General features: G+C 46.6%; 1 protein-coding gene and 2 non-coding genes across 3 annotated transcripts; 2 read left to right on the top strand and 1 right to left on the bottom strand.

The window, feature by feature from the left end:
• Positions 1-87: 87 nt before the first annotated feature.
• On the top strand, positions 88-3,838 carry LOC148081065 (uncharacterized). The gene is made up of 8 exons (XM_087788346.1): positions 88-187; positions 358-426; positions 505-627; positions 922-1,090; positions 1,143-1,329; positions 1,441-1,507; positions 1,642-3,692; positions 3,815-3,838. Exons 1-8 carry the CDS (start codon positions 88-90, stop codon positions 3,836-3,838), a joined length of 2,790 nt encoding a protein of 929 aa, XP_087644472.1.
• Positions 3,839-15,135: 11,297 nt separating this feature from the next.
• Positions 15,136-15,238, bottom strand: LOC148081064 (U6 spliceosomal RNA). The gene has a single exon (XR_015711243.1). It is a non-coding gene; the product is annotated as a U6 spliceosomal RNA (small nuclear RNA).
• Positions 15,239-15,543: 305 nt separating this feature from the next.
• On the top strand, positions 15,544-15,614 carry trnag-gcc (transfer RNA glycine (anticodon GCC)). Its single transcript has one exon. It is a non-coding gene; the product is annotated as a tRNA-Gly (tRNA).
• The last annotated feature ends 676 nt before the right edge of the window (positions 15,615-16,290 follow it).

Genomic DNA, 16,290 nt, shown 5'->3' with positions numbered 1-16,290 from the left:
GAGGAGAGTCATACAGGGAGCTAAATCCGTCTTGCCGAGAGGAAGAGGCAGGGGAGGTAGAGGGGACTGAGAGGCTGACAGGTAGAGATGGCCAAAGAACAGGTGCGACTCATACACGAGGCCATCCAAGTAATCTACAGGCGCCGGTACTCTTTAAAAATGCCCCTGGAGGAGGTGTGGCTCCCCAGTACAAACCCTTTTCTATTTCTGATATTCAAGCACTTGCTAGCCAGATGCCTCAACTTTCAGCTGGTGGTGCTGCGTGGTTATCTAAATGTACTACTCTGACTGCCGGTTTGCTTCTATCAGCGGGTGATATGAAAGCACTTGTCGCTGGAACGAGCTCTCCCGTTCAAGCACGGCCCATATGGCTGAGATGTCCATGGCTGAATTCTGATCCCGCCACGCCTATCTCTCAGCAACAGGGTAGGGAATTGGCAATTGTGATCAGGGAATTGTTTCCAGCTCCTTCCATGTTGTTCTCTGAACTGGTATACACCCCAGGACCCGTTGAAGATCCTTCTACCTTTATGGCTAGAGCAGAAGACGATTTTGTAAACAAAACTGGTGAAAGCCCGGCCCAGATTCCTATGCCCAGCTCTCTCTTCAGAGCGGCGGTGTCCAGAGGTTTGCCCCCGGCTATACGCACGCTCGTGAGCGATAATCCTGACTTGGCAACTGCTGATCATACAAAATGGTGTTATCATGTGAAATATCTGCTGCAAAGACAGGATGATAAAGCCTGGGGTGATGATGTTAAAATTAAAGCACTAGAAACAGAATAACTTAACTTACAGGTGCAAAGGGCTAAACAAGATTACAACCAGGCTAAGAAGATTACCAAACCCCAGGTACAGGCCCCGATTCAGGCCCCCGTAATGCCAGACCCACCCCCGTTTCCCCAAACCATTCCCTACTCAGGCCCTACTGATTGGCATTCCACCGCCGGGATGTATCCCATGTTTATGGGACAGCATCCACCCCAATATCAGCCCCGACCTAATCGCGGCTATACACCCAGACAGAGGGGAGGTTACTCGAGGAGTTCGGCTGAAGGTCCCTACGTGTCTCACGGCTTGAGTGACGTGCAGTGATGGTATTGTGAAGGATACGGTCATTTGTCCACCTCATGTCCCGAAAAGGCTCCAAGACAGTCTGGTCCCAGAAGAGGGGGACGTGGCCGAGGTGGTCCACCAGGCTCCGGCCCTTCTGGTTATCGACATCATAACCAGCATCTGGCCCCTCCACAGGGTCAGTATCCTCAATGATGGGCCCCAGAAGCTGAAGGGGGAGGACTGCAGGATCCTCTCCTACTGGTGGATGTTCAAGGTGTGGCTATTCCTTTCATGGTGGATACTGGTGCTCGACACTCCACTATCAACAGCCTGACCCCCACAATGACGTTATCCCCACGAACTATTCCACTAACTGGCTTCTCAGGGCAGACCCAAAACCTGCCTTTCACCGCGCCTGCCGTTGTTTCAGTGTTCCAGAGTCATCAACACTCGTTCGTCTATGCTCCAACGTGTCCTATTAATCTATTGGGCAGGGATCTGCTCATAAGACTGGCTACTGTTATACACTGCTCCACGGAAGGCCTGCAACTGTTTTTTCCAAATGGAGAAGTCATTTTCTCCTCAGCATCGGACGAACACATGTTTCCATTGATGGAGCAAGATATTGAGACCCCTGTTTCAGCTACGGCTGACATCTACTGGGCATTGATGAACATTGAGTCACCTACATGGTCTGCACTTAACTCAGAAGTGGAAACGTGGTTGCCATGGTGTCGTGCTCTTCGTCCTTACCTCCCTCCTGTCGACCCGCCACATTGTACCCTCTATTATGACCGGATGGGTGACACTGTCTATGAAGACAGATTTCACCAGGTTGAAGGCAATGAATGGTATTTGTCAAACCCATGTCTTTTTGCGGGCCCTGAAGGCATAGCACTGAACACTGAACTCACTGCCTCTCAATTGCAGTGGTACATGATGTCAACACCCACTGACCCCTCTGTGACTCCGACCTCACCACACATCACATTAGCTTTAGCTGCAGGATGTACCGCTAAAGAACTGGGCCCCATGACTAAACGGGCCATTATGGCCTCAGACTGGTCACCCACATTTCATGAGGATTTGTCATTTTCTTCTTCCACTCAGACTTATTGTATCACATTGCATACTGATCCAGTACATGCCACACTCCAACACACCCTGATCAGCAGATGTCATGGCAGAGAACATATGGATTCTGATTTTGCAGCTAAAATGTTAGACCAACTCCCTTCAGGATTGTGGTCTAATTCTCCTACGGATGTAGGACTCTGTACCTCAGTGACTCCTATTACCTTTAATATTTCTCAAGGTCTTGTTTATAGATCCCAATATCCCACGTCTCCAGAGGGTAGACAGGGCATTGCGGAGACCATTAACGGCCTTCTACAAACAGGCGTGTTGCAGACATCACTTAGCTCCAAATGGAACACCCCGATCCTCCCTGTGGAGAAAAAGGGTACAGGGAAGTACCGGATGGTACATGACCTCCGTTTGATTAATGAAAAAGTTTTGACTCCCGTTCTACCAGTACCCAACCCACATGCAGCACTCTCTACGCTATCACCAGAACTCAGGTATTTCACATGCATTGATCTTGCAAATGCTTTTTTCTGTTTACCTGTTGCTCCTCATCTGCGTGACATGTTTACTTTTACATTTGAGGGAAAGAAGTACACCTACACTAGACTACCACAAGGCTTTGTGTTGTCTCCCGGCATTTTCAATGCCACCCTGAGAGACTTGCTCTCTGATTGTGTCCTTCCCCCTGACACCACACTCGTCCAGTACGTTGATGACTTACTACTGGCGTCCCCCACGGAACAAGGCTGTCTTGAAGCCACAGATGTCCTTTTACGACACTTGTACTCCTGTGGATTCAAAGTGTCCAGGTCTAAGTTGCAGGTTTGCAGACCCATGGTGTCGTTTCTTGGACGATTGATTTCAGCCAATGGCACGGGTGTCAGTTCTTCACACCGTGCTACCATTTTACATCATCCCAAACCAACGACTGTCCGAGAAATGCTACAATTTCTTGGCTTGGCAAATTACTCTCGTAATTTCATCCCAGATTTATCTGACATGGTAGCCCCACTTCGCCAGATGGTGAACAAATGTGGTATGCGTAATCTTACAGCCTCACTGGATTGGTCCGAAGTGGCTGAGTCCTCATTCATTGTCCTCAAACAAACCATGGCGGAAGCCGCTGATATGCAGATTCCAGACTACACCAAACCATTCTATTTGGATGTTTCCGAAAAAGACACATCCGTTTCGGCTGTGTTATTTCAGAAAAAGGGGAACACAGGTGATAGGTTTGTCAACATGTATTGCTCAGTCCTTTTAGATGCCTATGAGAAGAAAAGTCCACTTTGCGCCAGGTATGCATCAGCACTTGCTAAAATTTTACTGAAAACATCTCACATAACGTTAAAGCACTCAGTCATCATAATGACATCACATAGTGTTTTACAATATGTCACGAGTAACCTTTTCACAATGACAGCGGGAAGACAGCAGAAGCTGGAAAAGGTTCTTGCTGCACCAAACCTTGTATATATACACGATGGCGTGAACATGGCTGATGGGATGAATGTTGGGACCCCACACATGTGCGCAGACAAAGACAAACAAGTTAGCACAAAGAGCAGAAATAATGGCGCTCACAAGAGCTCTAGAAGAATCTGTAGGACAAGATGTAAATATTTTCACAGACTCAGCGTACGCAGTTACAGCGGTACATTTTGGATTGGCAGAATGGTCCAGGACTGGATACATGACTGCCTCAGGAACTCCTGTTAAAAACAGTGAAGACGAAATGAAATTGTATGCGGCACTTATGCTCCCGTCAAAAGTAGCTGTAGTCAAATGCAAAGGACATTCAATCGGACTTGACAAAATATCAAAAGGTAATCGCGCGGCAGATGCATTGGCAAAACAAACCACGGGTTATCAGCCACAAGGGCAAATGATGGTGGTTCCAGCTGAAGAAATGGATGAGCAGTCATCCTGGTCAAAAATTCTTCACATTCAATCTCAAGCATCACCTGAAGAGATTTCCATGTGGATAAATCAAGGCTCAGGGAAAACAGAAGAAGGTGTCTGGTGTAAAAGGGGACGCCCGGCTGCACCAGTAGCCTATCTGAAATCTCTAATCCTTGAGGCACATGGTCCTACACATGTAGGCAGAGAAGAAACAATTCGAAGATTGGACAATTGGTGGCATCCATTTAAAAACCAAATGGTGAAACAAGCACTAATCTCATGTAATGTTTGCAATCAAGGTGCAATTAGGCCTACTCTCAAACCATTACCAGGACTAACACACCCCTCAGTTTTCTTTCCAGGACAAATGGTTGTTATCGACTATACTGACATGTTGGTCCCAGTTTCTGGATACAGGTACCTGTTGGTGATGGTGGACGCCTACTCAGGATGGCCAGAAGCATATCCTTGCCGGAAAGAAGATGCAAAAAGCGTCTCTAAACATTTGGTTAACCATTACATTCCAACTCATGGTTTTCCCCATTGTCTGAAAAGTGACAATGGCACGCATTTCAAGAACACCCACTTACAACAGGTGGAGCGCCAATTGGGCCTCAGACACAAGTTTGGTTCTGTTTACCACCCCCAGTCAAAGGCACAGGTGGAGAGAATGAACAGGACATTGAAGGACAACCTCAACCGAGTCATGATAAGTACCGGAGTCAACTGGCTCGCGGCACTACCAATGGCACTGATAAGTGTTAGAATGTCTGTTAATACCCGGACGGGCTACTCTCCATTCGAACTCCACACAGGTCGCTGTTTTCCAGGACCCCACGCTCCATTACCAATATCAAACCTAAGGGGTAAGCCAACACACACGCCATTTGTCTCAACTGTACAGTTGTCTACCCCGTGTGTCTACCTGAAGGTGCTCAAGCAAAAGTGGACGGAACCACGTTGGACTGGTCCTCATCGCGTACTGGAAAGGACGTCTCACGCCCTCCGGCTGGAAGGCAAAGGAGATACCTGGTTCCACCTGACGCAGTGTGCAGCTGACCCCGAGAGCTGTGACAAACCCCTCCTCAACGTCAACGCCCACACCCCATCTACAACCCTGCCCCCCACCAACGTCGTCCCCGTCAACCTGGACAATCCTTTATCACCCCCGTCATCACTGTCTAACGTCTGACTGCTTGGCATGGCACCAAGAGTCGTGTGAGGAATTTTCCCTGCATCAACAATTGCCGCAGGTTTTTGCCCACACAAAACATTGAATATTATATTAGGATCAAGAAAAGGTGCAAGACCTCCTTGAATCCGCTGTTTCATTTTGCACTCTTTAGCTGTTGCACACTTGGTATTACCCATGGCTACCAGTATTCCTCGACATGTAATACACTCCTGTTGCTTGGCTGCATTTATTGCTTCTGTTTTGGTCTGTACCCCAATGTTATTGTACTATGTTCTGCACGGTATAACCCTTTCTACGGTCACAGAGGTATCTTCCCACAATGATACTAACATTCACAACCAGACGCTACAGGTCCCCAAACGATCCAAGCGCCAGATCACACTCGGTCCTGACCATAAGGTATCAGACAAATGCCTGCTATACTATAATTCTAAGATCTTGATTTATCACCAAAGGGGAACTAATAAAATTTATGAATTCGACTTATGTGATGTGATCCCATGCACAGGCAACAAGGCAGCCTATCGGGGTTATGACGCATACATGTGTATCCAAAGTAACTCAGACGTCTCCACATATTGTCCCTGGAATAGCCTCCTGTGGACAACTCAGCCAGGGGGGTGGACAAACACTAAGAGTAAATGTTCTTCCCTGGCTAACAGTAACATTACCCTTGTCCGAGGATCCCTAACTGGTGCATCCCTTAATCCACTCCTATTGCATCTTAACGGTCTATACAGAGATCCGCACTGTAAGACGCCCCCACCCAGCATTGGTCGCGTTGTCTCCAGAGCAGAATTCTGGACATATCCCTCATGTGCATGGTCTGGCGTTCCGTACGAACAAGGTTTTGGTAACGTTACTTATCTGCCCCTGGGATTATCAGTATCAGGCACAGATCCTGTGGGACTGTTAAAAAATCATCTTCGTAGATCCCCCTGTAATCAACAACTCACCGCATGTCAAACCTTCCCTAGTTGACACCAAACCCCACAACCCAGGACCAAAACGACCCAACAAAGTCACGGCATTCGAGGCTGATGACATAACTGTTCCGGATGCCCTTGTAGCCAGCACCGGACGACACAATCCCAATTTCAATGCCTGGATTGAAACGGCGGTGGCAGCCCGTGAATCAGCCCAAGTCGCCTCATGTTTGGTGTGCATGGGCCCCCACATGATGCTATCGATGACACTTTCCATTTTTGATTCCTACACCAATTATTCCGAATGCCATTTTCATGTTATGACCAACTCCATTCTTCATCCTAATTGCACCATAGCAGACACGGCTTACCCCATGACCACCAGAATGGACCCTCCTGTGTTCAACTCTAGGCTGTACGTGTCCAACTTCACCTGTCTTGAAAGAAACCGCACTGAGAGACCCATGACCCCTGTAGGATGGATACTTCCCATACACTGCCTAACTATACGTACCATCTCGGTCAGTGAATCAGTTAAGTTCGTGGCCAGATCAGACATTTGGTGGTTCTGCGGAGGAACTATCATACGACAGACACTTCCACTGGGGTGGAGAGGAAGATGTGCCCTGGTGAATCTTATTTTCCCTGCCAATATCGTCAGCATGTCAGAAGACGACATATTACAATATCGGCCCTCCCACAACCACCTAACTAAACGATCCACTGATGCCCTGACTGGCACCCCTGTATACATTGACTCCATTGGTATCCCCCGTGGGGTACCAGATGAATTCAAATTGGCTGACCAGATTTCAGCAGGATTTGAAAACATTCCCATTGTAGCAGCTATATTTCCCATCACCCCAAATAAGAATGTGGATCGCATCAACTACCTTTATTACAACCAACAACGTTTAGTTAACTTCACACGTGATGGTTTTGCCGCGGTTCATGACCAGCTAGCCGCCACATCCCTTATGGTGGTACAGAACCGCATGGCAGTGGACATGCTTCTGGCTGAAAAAGGTGGTGTATGTGCCATGTTTGGTGAACAATGTTGCACCTTCATCCCAAATAACACTGCACCGGATGGAAAATTGACGCTCACCCTAGCCAGGTTGAATGCCATGTCTAACGAACTCAAGGCTAATGCAGGTGTAGATACCTCCACATATGACATATTTGGTGAAATGTTTGGGAAATATCGCTCACTCGTTCTCTCTGCCCTAACCTCTATAGCTGTCTTCTGTGCCATCCTTGTATTGTGTGGGTGCTGTTTCATCCCCTGTGCCAGATCTCTTTGCAACCGAGTTATTACCTGCGCTATAGAGAAAAGAGACCTTGCCCAACCTCCTGCCTACCAGTTACTTTCTACTGTGGAACCAACTGCCCCCGTTTATCAGGACATCCCATTAAATCTGTTATCAACTGCATCTGTCCCTTTCCAAACCCCTGTTCCTGAATACCTGGATGCCCCATTAACTTCTATCTGTCCTTAAAAGACCGCTATTCAGCTTGGTGACACTGTATCTTATGCTTGCATGTTTCTCAGGCGATAATTTTAAAGGGTTTTAAAATTTGTAGCAATTTTGTATTCCGTTTTTATCTCTTGGTTGTTGTCCTCCTTCAGAGGCCAAAAGGGGAAGTTGAAGCCTCATTATATTTCTGTCAATCTGTTTGCATAACCTTATCACCTGTATTTGTTCGGGTGACACGTGCTGAGTGTTCTATTCAATAAAGGTCAAGCCCAAACACTCAGGAAACGTGTCAATAACTTCTGTCTGTAACTTTCCACTCTAATGTGACAAGTCAATTGTCAGTAGTTTTCCATCCATCACCACCCCAGGAGTCAGACATAACACCAACTGAATGTTACCTTATAAGGACTTGTGTGCAACAGTAGACAACGACCTTGTAAGAATATATGCGCATGTTTTCACACTCGTAACTCAGAGCTCTGTACACCTCTCGTTGTTATGCGTCTTGTGTAACATCTTTAATAAATCTTTTTGCCAGACTATATTGGACCGGACTTTGTCTCTCACTAACTCAAGGATCCAACGAATCTTCAAGACTACTTCACATGCTAAGCGGCTATTTTCGCTCTTTTTCAGTATATCCAATCGGATTTCTAATTTTTTCTCTGCGTACATCGGTAAGTGTCTGGAACATTCCTATGTAAAAATTATCTTCTAATTGTCTTTTTTTTTTTATTATGAGCCTCGAAAGATTTCTCCATTCACTTAGCATTGGTATGTGTATTCGCTATAGTGTAATAAGAATGTTCTCGTGACAATGTGGCATGATTCTATTCATTTATTTTATGTCTGGTTGTATTTTTAAGCCCGAAAAAATGTTTGTTTTGGTGAGCGATATTACGAGCATTGTAATGCTAATGCATTGTAATGCTAATGCATTGCAGATGATAGCAAGGTGTTATAGTTGATGTACAAATGCTTTTTACGATTATTTTAACGGTGCTTTTTGGTGAAAACAGTTAAATATTCACCAATAAAATACCGCATTGTCGTATCTAAGCATATATTTTCATTATTCATAATAAATCAATATAAAACATAATCAATGACAAGTACAAATGCTTTTTTGGTTATTTTAACGGTGCTTTTTGGTGAAAACAGTTAAATATTCACCAATAAAATACCGCATTGTCGTATCTAAGCATATATTATCATTATTCATATAAATCAATATAAAACATAATCAATGACAAGAACAAATCAAACAACATTAATCAGTTACATTTTCAGCCTAGTCAATTTATATTACTAGATCTGCCAATGATAAATACATCAATATATTCGATTCTGTAGCACTTGACATTTGTTTATACAGGTTTACATAAATCAGGGTGTACCTGGTATCAATTGCAGGTAAGTGTTTATGACAAATATGTTGTTAAATGTGATATACAATCTGGGGACCTTGCCAATGTTATGGTATACTATTACCTTGTCTCTGACAGCTAATATTATGCTTTTTTTTTTCAATTTTTTTTTCAGGATAACTAGTACTTATTGTTTCTATTATATTTTCAGTAATGGGGTCGAAGCCTACCTTCAAGAGACTCAGCAGCGGGGCCCTAGTGTTGGGGTATTCCGAAGAGGCACGTAGAGTGGCTGCTCGTAATAAAGCACGCGCATCTGCTGTAGTCTGCCAGTCTGGCGACATCGTCAGGAAGAACGCCGTCAGCGAGGTCAGTCAGGGTGGTGGTGATGTCGACGACAGACTCCTCGTCCTGGCTCATCACCGGCTGCAGTTCGGAGTGTACCGCGGCGAGTCATTCAAGTGGCTTGTGGAGAATGGCTTGGGATACGCTGCCTGGATGGTCGACAACCTCCGGGGAGAAAGACCGGTCAACACTCCCCTGAGCCAGAACAAGATGGCCTTCAAGGACTACCTCCTGTCCTTTGACGAGGGTAAGGAGGTTGTCGATGCGAAGGAGAGGCAGCGTATCGGCAAGGAGAAGGCCGCCGACAGCCGTCCTCCTCCATCAGCCGCCAGTCAGCGGAGCCAAGCAGTCATTCTGTCCTCATCTCAGCTCTCCTCTCTTCTGGTGGGTCGCGCCTTGTCACCAGGGGCCATTAGGAGAAGATGAAGATGAAGAAGACACCGTCGAGTGCAAAGTCTACAGGTGATACATTTACACTACTTCAAGCAATAACCTTTACTATGATGAAATCAAAAATTAGTAATGATAATTCATATTCATATCAATGTTGAATGTGTGTTTTTCAGCCAGCCCTGCGCTTGACGACAGTCAGGACAGTGACCTGGTCACAGCCATGGAGGCGTATGAGTCTGCTCATGCAGATACATCAGGTAATATACACACAATAAACAGTGTTAACATATACAAACTTAGTCATATTCAGAAAGTTGTTATGTTCTACTATGCTGAACCCAAGAGCAGACAGAGGCGAAGTTCCAGAGAGTACAAAAAGGTGTTTATTGGATGAAGGGGAAGCAGGTAGTTGAAGGGGAAGCCGGAGGGAGAGCGAGATCGGCGAGCTGGAGTGAGGGATCCGAGTTACTGCAGGCAGAGGAACAAAAGTTAGATGAGGTCCGAAAAAACAACAAGAGACTTGAGTACGAGAACGAGGTAACAAATAAACTGAGCCAGTCACGTATAGTTACCACGGTAGAGTGAAGTACGATCTGGCACCGACCGCGGGGAATCCAAGGGTTTATGAATGGGGATCAGGAACAGGTGAGCATGATTGCTGATGAGGACCAGGTGTGAGGTGAGATGACAGGAGGAGTGGCAGACAAGGGGGAATTGTGGTAATTTTAATTATGTTTTAAGTAAAATGGATAAAGTAATTGATATAATTTAAAATGAAGCATATACCTGTTCATTTTAAAGGTTAATTATCTGGTAATAATATGTATATGTTGTAACATGCATGTTTGTTTACACACTTGATCATGTGTTTTAGCCCGTATTGCTGTATGCAGCGTTGAGGCATCCTCCGCTGCTACAGCTGTTGGTGTGACACCTGACAAGCCGGCTGCAGTGTCCAGTCGTCCGCCTGCGCCTGCCAACGAGTCTATCCCACTTAGACATGTGGATGGTATGACAGGCTATTATATTACCGTTACTTGCATTAGAAAATACAAGTAAATCAGAAGTTATAACATCTGAATCTTAATATTTTTGATTACATTATTATTATTCTATTTTTATATTATGAATACAAGATAATGAAATTTTTTTTTTAAAGAATGTGGTATTATCAACCGACTTTAGTATAAATTTGTATAAACTGTACTTGACAGACATCATACTGCCAGAGGGGTGGAGGAAGTCACTTCCCGCTGCCGACCACCACTGGGTATCCAAGGCGCTCTTCAAGCTGTCTTCGCGGAAGAAGGCAGAGCTGGCCTGGGAGCGCGTGGACCGCCTGTGGTGGCACCCCCCTCAGGCCGCCCTCATCCCCAGCCAGCTGCCCAGACCTGACCGCTACTTCGCTCAGCGCCTCCTGCTGTGGATGCCGCGTAAGCTGTGGCAGGTGCGTCTGTCCTGCCCCGACCCGTCCTGTCAGGACCACCAGCTTACGTCGGCCGGCCTCTATCCGCGCGTCCGTCAGGTCCTCGATATCGACAGTTTCTATCACCTCGCCGCAGAGTACCTGGAGTGCACCAAGTGCAAAAAGAAGCTCATCAGCTGGAGCGGCGCCATCACTCGCCAGCTGGACATCGGTCACCGCGTCCAGTTCCCCATTCTGCTGACTTACCAGTCCGCCTGTGACATGCGCGTCGCCAAGCTGTTGCGCCAACGCGGACTCGGGAACAGCGCCAGCCAGCTCCGCCGGGAAGTCTCTGGGTGACATGTTTAAAGACTGGCCTGACCTTGGCATCCGTCTGGACATCTGGCACTTCATGCGGCGCTTCAAGTCCGGATGTACCACGGACTCGCACCAGTTGTACGGTGTCTTCATGAGTCGCCTCTCCGCCTGCATCTTCGAGTGGAGCACCGAGGATGTGCAGCGCCTCCGGGAAGCTAAGCGTGCCGAGCTCCAGGCACAGAAGATCCTGAACCCCAGCGATTCAGACGTCTGGTCCCGCATCACCCGGAGCGAGCTGTCGTCCCACTGCAGGCGGAAGATGCGCGGCGCCGAGGAGACCACCCAGCTCATCCAGCAGCTTCTCGACACCTTCGACGGGGAGCAGGGTCGCGACACCCTGGGTGTCCCGCTGCTGGATTCAGAGCGCATCTGGGACATCTGGCTGAGCCAAAAACGCCACGTCGCCTGTATCCAGGACCCGGTGGGTTTCTCCCTCTACACGGAGACCCACAAACAGAAGAAGGGGGGTATGCTGCTGCCCGTGTTCAGGTGCGCCCGAGGATCAACCTCCCTGCAGTCGTTCCACCTCCACCTGAACAGGTTTATTCCAGGAACGAGCGCTAGCGGCATGCATTTCCAGGCTTATCTGCTCGAGGGCCTGGTGCGCTGGAATGAAGACCGAGCTGCTGCCGCCGTGACACAGATGGAGGTCACGCCGTCTGCGTCCACGCTCCACTACAGCGGCCTGCTCAAGAAGGCTACCAACACCCTCAGCAGTGGCGTACTTGGTAGACAGTTAAATGCATCATACTGCGGGCCTCGACAGTACACTGGTAAATATTCTATAATCATTAACTTATTTTGTCAACCTTAGGGAAATGTATATATATATATATATATATATATATATATATATATATATATATATACATTAATACATTTATATATAACTAGATCATGTAGTTTAAGAATTGAATGATCAATATTTCTCACTGCCTGTATTTTGTCACACACAGGTGAGCTGATAGGTATTGAATACCTGTACAGCCAGACTGGAGAGGTCCTGCAGGACTACACGCTGGACCCTGACAGCGACGAGTCCGCACGCCTGGATGCCTGTCTCCAAGATGAGGATGAAGGGTTTGAGGAGGCCAGTCCTTTTAAGGACCCCACCGTCTCCACCTACGACGTGGAACATTGCCCTTCCGTCCCGCCACGCCGCCACACAGACCCGACTGCACTGTCAGAAGATTGTAAGACTTATTTTATGTCTTTGTTTTCTTTTTTATTTATTATCAATGAAAATTTAAGTTATATTATTCATATATTTTATATGCAGATTAAAAATAAATTATATACTGTATATAATTATATTGATATATCCTATGAAATTTTTTTTTTTTTTAAAGTATAATCAGCCTATTTTTGTAACAGCTGAGTGTAGGTCACGCAAGAGTAGACGCCAGCTATTCAGGGGATCAGCGTCGCCAAGACCCGCCAGGCAACCTGCCGCGGTGTGCGGTGAGGATTCGATGCCCCCTCCTGCTGTGACCACACCAGAACCGTTACCCTCCCCGGTAACGCCTACCCCGTCCGTAGGTACACCACCGGCTCATCTATCGCCAGAGGTAAATCCAATACAAACTCATGGTATCTTATCAAAATAATTTATTCAATATGGATTTATTCAATATGCATGGCAACATTTTTATGCATTGGTATAATTGTTATTCAGGACGTGCCCGGTTACGGTAACGTAGAGGCCCTGGCGAGATGTCTCTTTTCACTAAGAGGACAAGATGAGCCGTTGACCAACGCCCAGGCCGCCCAGATCATCGCCTTGTGGAGGAACCTGGACGACTATGACAAGCGGGCCACCCAGTTCTCCCCGCGTCACAGGTCCAAGTCTGGCGGTCGATTCAAGACCAGCAAGTCGCCCGTTGCCCCTGGTGTTGATAGCACCAAGAGGTCAGTGTTCGAATATTCTAATCTGTGATAATTATGCATGGCTTATATTACATATACTGCACTATATGACATGTCTTAAATTAAATATATTAACAAATATTACACTAGTCTAAATTACATTAATTTATTGACAATTAGGATTGATAGTGTGGGTTTATTACAGATGTTTCCTGGGACAGAACACCGGTCCTGCACAATGGCCCAATTGCAATCGCTACGTCGAGTGCCTGATGGTGAAGTTGTGCGAGGCAAATCCTTCCCCCGTCCGTAAGGAGGGCGCCACCGTCCAGCGTTGGACACTCATTTGCCGCGCCTACCGCAAGGTTCGCCAGAAGGTGCTCGACAATGCACTGGTCATGCAGGAGACATCGCTACAGCTGGTGGAGATAAATCAGACCACCCTGACACAATGGTAATTCATCACATCTATTATCACATCAAAACTAACTTTTTTTAATGATTGTCAAGTCAAATAATAATATACTCGTTTTATTCTTAATGCATCTTATTACATATTCAAGTGGGTTTAAAATTTCGTGTATATAAACTTGCTTATTAAATGTTTATCATTTCATTACTACAGGCACAACCGCAGATCCAAACGAGAGGAGAGGCAGCTCTTGGAGCAGGGGATTACTCTGCCTCCGCCCCCGCCCTGTGCCGCCCGACCGCTGCCGCCACCCGTACAACGCGTGGCAGTCATGCCCCAGCCACCTCTGCCCCAGCCGTTCATCTTCACGCTGCCGCCCAACACCGCTGGACAAGACCACTCCTTCAGGCCGCCGCTTCTGCTGCCCTGGGTTGCTCACGTAGTCCCTGCTTCTGGTACCACAGGACCCCGGGTCGAGCCTCTGCTCCCAGTCGCTACGGTCCCCCTGCCACCGTCCAGCGTTCCACGGTCCACCAGGTGGTATCAGAAGAAAAACGTGAACGCGAAGAAGCCGGGATTGTCTGCAAGAAGTATCAGCGAGGCAACGTGAAGATGATGTGTCGGCGCTGCGGGAAAGAGCGTGCTACAGACAGCCACAGGCAGTACTATGGTAACTGGTACTGCCAAGAGACCGCGGGTATGCCTTACCAACAGTGGCTCCTGCAATTCGCCGACAAGGGTTACGGGAAGAAGAGGAGCCAAGAGGAGCCAAGCCCTTAAAAAAAGCAGAGGGGAATGTTTAAAACAAATGATGAATACAATAATAAAATGAAATAAAACCCCAAATCCCTCTTCTGGTTGTCTGTCTGTCTCTGTCTGTGTATCTGTTTGTCTATCTGTCTCTCCCTCTCTGTTTGTCTCTGTCTGTCTGACTGTCTGTCTCTCTCTCTCTCTCTCTCTCTCTCTCTCTCTCTCTCATCTCTCTTTCAATGTATAAAATAATGATTAGTCCAATAGATCTACACATATCAATACATACAAACTATTTTACAGAGCATTAAACTTAATAAGGTCGAAAAAAAAAAAAAAAAAAAAAAAAAATTTAAAAGGGGCAACATAGCTCAGATAGTAGAGTGGTTGCCTTCGGACCGAAAGTTTGCCGGTTCAAGCCCAGCTCCGGACAAGGCACTTTACCCTGATTGCTCCTGATAGTGAACTTGGCGCAAGTGTGCAGCCTACTCCCATCAGTATGTGTGAATGGCTGAATTTCTACAGGTTTTAGCTACATTTTCTACATCTTTCTAAGACTAATTTTACGCCACACGCTACAAACATTGACAGAGAACATTGCACCGCATTCTCGCAGCAGGGGCCATGCTAATCTTCTCTGTATCGTTCCAATTTTAATTGATGTAACAGCAAACTGTTAAGACCAGTGCCAATCTGTGAACGGGAACATTTAGGTAGTCACTTCTCTGTGTCTTTTACTTAAGGGGCCAGTTGAGAGTGGAGCAGAGGCTCTCAGGAAGCTCTCTACATGAATAGGGTTACAGACCCCTGATCTACACAAACTTTGGCTCACCTTTATACTCTGCAAAAGTGCAGACTCACTCAGTGGAGAACTTTCAAGTGGTGGGTTCAGTACTAAAACTCTGACAAAGTTTGATAATGTTCAAGGATGATAGGGTCTTTGGAATGTTGTGTGTTCCGCGGTAATAGAGGCATGGCGCATCGAGCATTGGTGGTTCAGTGGTAGAATTCTCGCCTGCCACGCGGGAGGCCCGGGTTCGATTCCCGGCCAATGCAAGCTCCTTTTGAGGATTTTCCTCCACACACTCAAACCAAAAGCATTTTCGTGCGGCATCATGCTTGGGTCTCGTTGGCGTGTGGGCAGTAATGGCTAGTCACTGCCTATCTTCTCCTGGCCCCAAGCTTACAAGCTCACTTTTACTCAAAACCCAGCCCGAGGATCTTTCAGACTTACCCCTCCGACCTATAGACTGCCCTCTTTTCGTGCTATCCCCTGGGCCGCACACTGATCGAAATGAAAAAATAAGGAACGCTTGTTGCTCGTCTTGAGTCTTGCTCCATAATATTGCGAGGTAGGGAAAACAATCGTTCTTTGTTTGTAGCTTTTATTCTAGCTTTGTCACAGCTCCGTTAGCACACCCGTCAGCAGCTGTGACAATCACATTTGCAACAACACACGTCACACGAGTACACGCCTATTTAACATAAAGTGTCCGCGGTGCGGTAAATTGACGACAATGACGTCATTCAACAATACATACATCCAGTGCATGGCAAAACAAAACATAACACAATAAACCAAAATAAACATGAGAGCAGATCACTCAACACCCCCCCCTTGCTCTCATCATCTCAAACTATCTACGCTATCTGTTCTTTTAATTGCCGAAGAACCATTTTTTTAATTTTCCTATTTTTGTTCTCACTGCTGGTTTTGTCAGAATGTCTGCTG

This window comes from Callionymus lyra, chromosome 4, assembly GCF_982586985.1.
Source record: "Callionymus lyra chromosome 4, fCalLyr1.hap1.1, whole genome shotgun sequence".
In the NCBI taxonomy this organism is placed as follows: domain Eukaryota; kingdom Metazoa; phylum Chordata; class Actinopteri; order Syngnathiformes; family Callionymidae; genus Callionymus; species Callionymus lyra.
Note: the sequence above shows the minus strand (reverse complement) of the source record. Positions and strands in the feature narration are given on the sequence as shown.